The sequence below is a fragment of the Lampris incognitus genome, chromosome 1 (assembly GCF_029633865.1).
Source record: "Lampris incognitus isolate fLamInc1 chromosome 1, fLamInc1.hap2, whole genome shotgun sequence".
NCBI classification, from domain to species: Eukaryota; Metazoa; Chordata; class Actinopteri; order Lampriformes; family Lampridae; genus Lampris; species Lampris incognitus.
In genome coordinates, this window is record NC_079211.1 from 14,276,968 (window position 1) to 14,285,001 (window position 8,034).

An 8,034-nucleotide genomic window follows, 5' to 3' on the forward strand; every position below is an offset into this window, starting at 1 on the left:
ATTGTTTCTGCAGTGTGTTTACCTTGCAAAATGCCAGGATCTGAGCTGAGTAGCTTCTGTCATACAACTCCACACTTGAACAGAGAAATACTGACTGTAGAGAGTACAGGAAGTACATCTTTATTATGTCAACATAATCAACAATCGTAATACATTCAGATTTCTTGCTGAAATCTTACTTTCTGAATATAACTGGGTGTTCAAATCTCACCGACCTGTGTGAGAGTTCAATATAAGCTATACTCCCGTACCAAATATAGCAATGGTGCAGGCCATAACGCTTAGGCTAAATGTTGGTTGCCACTGTCGTCTCACCGTGCTTATTCTTAACTTTACAGCTGTACCTCCCAAAGTCAATAGTCTCCATATCCTCTATAGTGATGACACTCTTTGAGACCCGGGTCGTGTGGCCCATACCCCTGTTGACAAGCCTCCAAGAACCCTGGATGTCAACAGGACGCAAGCCCTGAAAAACAAAACACACCCTTTCATTCCACGTTTTAATCAGAATCAGAGTACTTTATTCATCCCCGAGGGGAAATTGGGTATTTATTTGATGAGTCACAGCAGGATATTAATATTTCAGAGCAATGAGTGTTGTGTACAGCAGCTGGTGCATTCTGCTAGATTTTCAGAATATGAACTGGTAGAATAAAATGATGATAGTGCTGCACGATTTGGTGAAAAAGTCATATTGCGATTATTATGGACAATATGCGATTGCGAGATAATAAGCAAATTTAAATGTGTCTTAATGCATGCTCAATAATCCAGGTAAGAAATTCAAAGAAGGTTGAATCAGTTCATCTGGATACAACATTTATTGACAGATACGTTTCATCCCTCAACTAAGTGACATCTTCAGTCTAAACAGTACAATGTGGTGTCTAACGACCGAAATCAACGACCAGTTTCAAACGCAAATATGGGTGTGACTGTTGATCGTTAGGCACTGTATTCTACTGTATTGTTTGCAAGGGTGGGGATACCTGCAGTCAGTTTAGACTGAAGATGTCACTTAGTTGTGTGATGAAACGTATCTGTCAATAAACGTATCCAGATGAACTGATTCAACCTTCTTTGATCTGACAAATTTATACATATACAAATAATACAAATTAGTCGTGTTGCCGCAACATGTAGCGGCTTTTGCATGTTTTACACCGTACCTCTTTCTGCTCAATATCATTGAGCTTGAATCCAAAATGTCACCATATAACAGAGGTTGTGTTTTTTTATTTACATTTCTTTTTTGCCACCAGTTCATCATTGTTAACCTGCTCGTTGTCATCGGTATCAATTTTTTCCTTTGTTCTGATCTGCATACAGCACACCGGATAGTCATGTGACCGTAGACTGCACACGCTTCACTGCCTAAACAGAGGCTGATTGGTCAGCTCTTAATTATGGGCATAGATATGCAGACTGCACACAAACAGACATTCACACATGCACATTTAATCATTTAATTAACTCACAGCCTTTTGCGGTTATATAATTACACAGGCTGACATTGCGATTGCGATTAGATTAATCGTGCAGCACTAAATGAATGATTATCGGCCAAAATCATCTATAAAGAGGAAAACAGCAGACGTTTAAGTTCACCATCATTTGGCTGGTGGCAGGTAATAAATAACATCACAACCTTATTATAACAAAGGTTGGCGTTTGAACCCTACCATCCCTTTCCTCACCTGACCAGGGTAAGTCCAGGTAAAGCTCACATCAACCTCTGGCTCTCCCAGGACAGTGCAGGTAATATTAATGGTGTCCCCTCCTCTCACAGACTTGGGGAAGGCATCTAGGCTCACAAAGGGGGGCCCACTTGGGACTGTTGGGGAGAGAAGGACAAAATCATATTGGCTGATGTCAAAATATAGCTAAAACATTATTATTTGCTTCGTTATGTAGTTAGCTAGTTTTGATTTTGAGTACTACTTTATCGGACACTGCTTGCTTGCTTCTAAAACCAACCAATGAGTCACACAGCTCACGCCGTTAGGTGATATATGATTTGGCAAAATTATCAATGAAATGCATAGAAGGTCCCTGCATAGAAGGTCTAGCAAGGTGTTATAGCGGGAATATGTTGGGATAAACCGTTTAAGGCAAGAGCTTTCTCTCCATAGTCTTTCAATAGGATGGTATCTATTATGTCAGCAGTTGTAAACTTGTTTAACAAAACCCCTTTCATCATCGGTATTTGCATTTCTCCCCTATATTCTTAACCTGCCAGTCAAACGTGTCTTGAGAGATTCACTTCACCTAAATCACACACAAATTTCCATAAATTCCCCAACCCATCTATCTCCACAGAGATAGCCAGCGTTTCCATTTTAGTCAGCAGGCGTCCATGTTTAACCAAAAACAGAAGTATACTAGAAAAGCCTTGCGAAAGCTTGGGAATATGTTATTTTCCAGGGAGCTGATGATGTAAGGCAGCCAACAGTAGCTAATACCCCTTGATTCATGACTTTGGGAAAATGCCTCTGACTACATGGCAATTGCTTCAAGGTAGAGTATGTCTTTTCTGCACTTGCATACAAAATATAGGGACCCTCTTTATTCATATAGTAGATAACTAAAGGTCCACCTTTTTAACAGTTAGCATAGCCTTTATCTCAAGAAGATGTTTGGACCAAAAGTAGACTGTCAAAAGAATCTTGTGCCACTGTAGAGAGATGTTGCACTAGGCTCTCCCTTGTTTTTGGAACGGTCGCAAAAGGTAAACCCTTTCAGAAGTCACAAAAACATTTGTTTAATGTGTCTAGATACCACATTTGTTGTGAAATTGCAGTTAAGTGATATAAGTCATCATGGCAAAATGGTGTGTGATCGCTTGGTGTTTACCCTCCACATAGAGCAGGTGGTACTTGGGAGAGATTTGAGGAGTGTCCTTGGTCACGGCCTTGCAGTAGAAAACTCCCTGGTGCTCCAGACCGGGGTTCTGCAGGACAAATCCCTTGGTAGGGTCATAGGTCACCAAACTCCCATCCATAGGAATCTCCTCAGGGGGGACCTCTCTGTGTAGGGAAACCTTGGCCAGAGGACTGGTCACACGACAGGGCACGATGGCTGCCCGGTCCGGGTGCAGATAGACAATCTCAAAGTGGATGGCAGATGGGACAAAAAGGTTGTCCTTATCTGGTCAGATGAAAGGAAACAATCAGTGCTGTTTTATTTTAATCCAAGTTAATGACTCAGATGTGTCCATCAGAGCAGTGTCTCGCGTTGAAGGAAGAACCAGATGCTGAACCCCTATACAAAACAATCAACTTTGTTAGTCCCGCCAGGGGCAATTTGTTTGGAGCAGCTTTTTGTACACAAAACACAGTAACATGCAAACAAACAAAACAACACAATAAAAAAAACAACACTCTGGGAAGCTAAATGTGGAATAAAATCTATATGTAATTAATAATATTGGTAGGCTAGATAAACATAATAAAGCAATCGGATAATGGGGAAAAAACTACAGAGCATTTAGTAGTGGAATTGCAAATGGAATGAATGATTTAGAATAACAGTTAGTTTTACAAGCGGGTAAAACATAATGACGCCCCGATGGCAACAGAGAAAATTCCTCTGCAAGCGCATGTCCAGAAGAAGCCAACATACTCGCTGCTTTCTGGAGGATTTGTTGGTTGCAAAAAAAGAATTCAGATGTCTTTGTTTCACTCCTGTGATCTTAGAACAGATTCCAACAATCTGTTCAGGCTGTTTCTGTCTGTGAGGCTGGGAAACCAGCAGATAAAAAAAAAAAATCAGAAGACTCAATAAAAGATTGATATATAAGTGACAGAGGATGACGGAACTGACAGAAAAGGAATCTAGTTTATGGAGAAGGTGACTTATCTGTTGTCCCTACTTCACAATAGCCCCAGTGTTCACATCAAATTTAAGATGCTCATCAGCAATAGTACCCAAATATTTGTATGATGTAACCATTTCCACACTTTCATTGTGCATGATGAACTCTTTGGCTGCATCTCTGTAACATCTAAAATCAATAATCAGTTGCTTGGTTTTAGAAACATTTAAGTCCAAGAAGTTGATGTCACACCAAGAAATGGAAATCAGTGAGAGCATTCCCGGGGACCGATTCTGAACCTCGGAGGAGGATCAGCGACGCAGCGTCGTCAAAACATTTGACCAAATAGCTGCCCTCCTGAGTGCTCCTGCGTCCATCAGTGTACATAATAAAAAGTAAGGGTGAAAGGACGCATCCCTGTGGTGAGCCTGTGGACATAGCTACAGAGTCTGAGACACAGCCATTTACAGACACCCCCTGCTCTCTTGTCAGTCAAGTCAAGATTCATTAGTATAGCCCCACATCACAGTTCAGTCCCAAAGGGCTTTACAATCACATCACATTATAAAACAGATACAAATGGAACAGAAGTCTAAAACCTATATTAAAAGTTGGTGAGGCAAATTAAAATCACATAGCAACCTATGTATTAAAAAGACGCGGCTGTATCATGCTGAATGCCGATGAAAAGTCAGCAAACAGTGAGCTGCTCTGGAAGAAAAAAAAAAGCATCTGTTTTCTTCTGAAGTTATTCACCTGTGAAATAGATGTAGGAGGTGGAGATACGATCTGGATCCTTCTCGCATTCTGACCCGTCACAAAAAACGAGCCAGCAGCTGTAAGTCCCGGTGTCAACAGCAGAGGGCGACGTCAGGATCAACTGACTGTACTTGTCACTCTGTTTTATGCTAAAGATGAGACAAAGGGGACACGTTCATGAATGGATTCGTTAAGTTTGATTTTAGAAGAAGAAAAAAAACAAACAAACAAGTATATGAAGGCATTTCCGTGTCAAGTGACCTGAGGCGTGAGTCGTTGAATGTGTCGAGGTAAGGAGGGTAGGCCCAGCCGACGCTGCTGCCCTTACAGCGCAGCTCCATGTTCCTCCCGGGGGTCATCGTTGTGGTCTCACCCAGCCGCAGGAAACGGCCCTTATCCAGCACCTGCGTCAGCAGGGACTGGCCCCGTCCTCCCGCGTCCTTTTCCTTCATTTTGGGTTGGCGCGCTTTGGCCCGTTTACCCCCGGGCCTGATGCGGTTCTCTCCGGCGTCTTTCCTGCGCTTGGCTTGCTGGCAGGCCCCTGCGTAAGGAAAGGCGGAGGAGCCGGTAGACAGGCGGTTGACGCGTGGCGGGGAAGGTAACAAAGGCAGTGGAAGAGGAGACACGCCGCTGTCAAACAAACACAACTTCCGTCGGTGAGATCGGCGCGTCGACAGGCAGATCCGACTGGAAACGGCCCATCTGGAGCGGCGCTTTCCAGTACCGCCCGCCCGCCCAGCTGCGCCAACACGGGAGCGTTATCACAGCGAGACGGGCTCGTTACCGGCGCAACACGGCCTGCCCGAGCCTCTCCGACAGCAGGCTGCTGCGATTTGTTTATGGCGAGCGGTTTAGTGTGGATGTTAGACGTGAACTTTTCTCAAACAAATCACAGAAAAACAGCAGTCGGGAAGAGTTCGAGGGTTGTTTTTTTTTTTATCATACTTTTACAGAATTGGTGAGGTCTCTTAAGGAAAGGTCAACGGGGAGGGTTAATTAGAAACACCTGTTACATTCCTCCGACGCAGCTGGTTTGAGTTGGTCCCGGAAACACTGGGTTTTGTTTTTTTTTCAAATAGCGCTTGAAACCTGATCAAATAAATAAATAAAAATAATCACCTCCAATTGTATGTCTTGCCCCAAACACATCAGAGGCAATGTGTCACGCAGCCAGGATAGCAAAATGTTGTCTTTTCTGATGTTTTACTTCCCTGAGATTTCTGTATGGCTGCGCCTCCCCCCCCTCATCTTTTCACGGATGCTTGCACCTTCAGCCGGTGTGAAGAAGACACTTGGTCAGTGTACATGCATACAACCAAACTAGTTTCCTGCATTTAACCCCCCCCCCATATGCTCGGAGCAGTGGGCAGCTGCAGAGCCCGGGGACCAGCTCTAGTTGTTTTGTTTTTTTATTATTATTTTTTTTATGCATTGGTCAGGAGCGCAGACATTAACCCTAACACGCATGTCGTTTTGATGGTGGGAGGAAACCGGAGCACCCGCAGACACGGGGAGAACATGCAAAACCCCACACAGAAAGTACCCGGGACGGCCTGGGGGTCCGAAACCCAGAACCTTCTTGCAGTGTATTATCAACACTACACAGTCTCTACTCGGAGATGACAGTTAAGAGGACGTTGTCATGGTGAAAGCAACAGACAGCTTCCCCAGGTCAACCTCGAAGTTGTCAAACTACGGACTAAAAGCAGGACGGAAAACACGAACGCAGAGCCCGAGAGTTTGCTTACCATTTTGGAGCTCCACCCCGAGCAGCGCCAGGCAGAGGACGATCCAGAGCTTCATGGCGTGCAGCAGACGAGACAGAACGAGAGCCGAGGGGTCTCTTGGGGAGGGGAGGGGAGGGGGGAGAGGGGGGCGAGTGTCTGTATGGCCGGAGGGACACCGGTTGGACCTGGAGAGGTGGCACAGCGGGAGAGTGAGGTCAAACCCGGTCGCTTCACTGGAACTCGACGGGCTCCAGCTGCCCTGTTTAAGTTTCAAACGCCATCCTCCACGCAGACGGGGAGAAGAGGGGGGGAAATGACTTCAGTTCCTCTCCCCTTACCACCTCTCTCCACACATTCATAGGAGCGGAGACGCGTGATTTGGCGCCCCCTTTTGGACGCCGGTATACACCCTGACAGACAGGTGGGTTGGTTCAGGGAGTGATAGGTATTCCCACGGTAGTTGTTGGCTAATTATCCAGGGTGCAGCTGAATTCAGATCAGTTTGATTTCTGCTAACTGAAGTAGAATATCAACCACAGAGCTTTTGGACCAGATAGGGGAGAAGAAAAACATGGAAGGAGGGTGAAGATTTTCATCAACTCAAACTGGCAGAGCAGACAGCACACCCTTGACGTGTATAAGGGGATTCGTGCTTGTGAAACTGATATATTACAGTAAGCTTTAGCGTGTGTTGTTGACACAAGATATTGTGTTTCTGTAGTTCAAAGCTGAGTCCAAATGATGTGAGACTGCTGGAGCACCTCCAGACTCACCTGAGCCAAGTCTTTGACCCATCACAACGACCAGGGCTGTTTTCAGGCCTGAGCTGAGGTGGTCTCCGAGGCCCAGGACACCTCCCAATTCTCTAGATCTTAGAAAATGTCACCCCTCACAAGTTGGTGTCATTTGGATGTCTTCCTAAAAGTGTAAGAAATGCATTTCTTAATGAAGATTTAAACCAGCCATGCTTGACATGCTCCAATTGTTGTTGCTCTTTTCCCCTTTTAATTTTATTTTGTCCATGTTCATATATTTTTTGTTATATAACTGTAGTACAAATTAAATTCCTTTTCTGTGGGTGTATAGTTTGCAACATAATTTGCTCCTTTTACTCTACATGTCTACCTTTATTAATGATAATGATAATAATAATAATGCCGGCTCAGCCTTAGGGTGAGGAGCTCAGACACCCGGAGGTGGCTCGCAGTAGAGCTGCTGCTCCTTCACGTCGAAAGGAGCCAGTTGAGGTGGTTTGGGCATCTGATTAGGATGCCTCCTGGGCACCTTCCTTTGGAGGTTTACCAGGCACGACCAACTGGGAGGAGACCCCGGGGTAGACCCCCAACTTGCTGGAGGGACTGTATGTACAATCTGGCCTGGGAAGGCCTTGGGGTCCCCCAGGAGGAGCTGGAGGGCATTGCTGGGGAGAAGGATGCCTGGAGTGCCCTACTTAGCTTGCTGCCACCGTGACCCGACCCCGGAGAAGCGGCTGAAGATGAATGAATAATAATTATTACAATAATAATAATAGCTCCTCGTGGCCTTACCTCGTCAGGTCTACTGAGCTTTAGATATATATGATTAATTTAACTTTTCTTACTTGAGTGGGCTGCTATGGCTTTAACATGCCAGGGCCATTTCCAAGCCTCTGCCTGACCCTTGGTACACTAGCTTTGCTGTGGATGGGAGGACACAGATGTGAATTCAAAGGGCTCCTAACGCTATTTATCTATC

General features: G+C 44.9%; 1 protein-coding gene across 1 annotated transcript; it reads right to left on the reverse strand.

Moving 5' to 3' along the window:
* Window positions 1-96: 96 nt before the first annotated feature.
* Window positions 97-6,609, reverse strand: pdgfrl (platelet-derived growth factor receptor-like). Its single transcript, XM_056286754.1, has 6 exons — window positions 6,322-6,609; window positions 4,835-5,114; window positions 4,571-4,722; window positions 2,854-3,147; window positions 1,698-1,834; window positions 97-466 (listed from the first exon to the last, which is right to left on the reverse strand). The coding sequence occupies exons 1-6, from the start codon at window positions 6,374-6,376 to the stop codon at window positions 287-289; spliced, it is 1,098 nt and encodes a 365-aa protein (XP_056142729.1). The 5' UTR covers window positions 6,377-6,609; the 3' UTR covers window positions 97-286.
* Window positions 6,610-8,034: the final 1,425 nt, after the last annotated feature.

Bases quoted from the DNA above. Each gene is read 5' to 3' on its own strand.
- pdgfrl (XM_056286754.1), bottom strand. From the start codon at position 6,376: ATGAAGCTCTGGATCGTCCTCTGCCTGGCGCTGCTCGGGGTGGAGCTC. The intron at 4,723-4,834 runs GTCACTTGACAC...TCTCATCTTTAG, and splicing joins TTCAACGACTCACGCCTCAG to CATAAAACAGAGTGACAAGT. The intron at 3,148-4,570 runs GTGAATAACTTC...TCATCTGACCAG, and splicing joins CTCCTACATCTATTTCACAG to ATAAGGACAACCTTTTTGTC.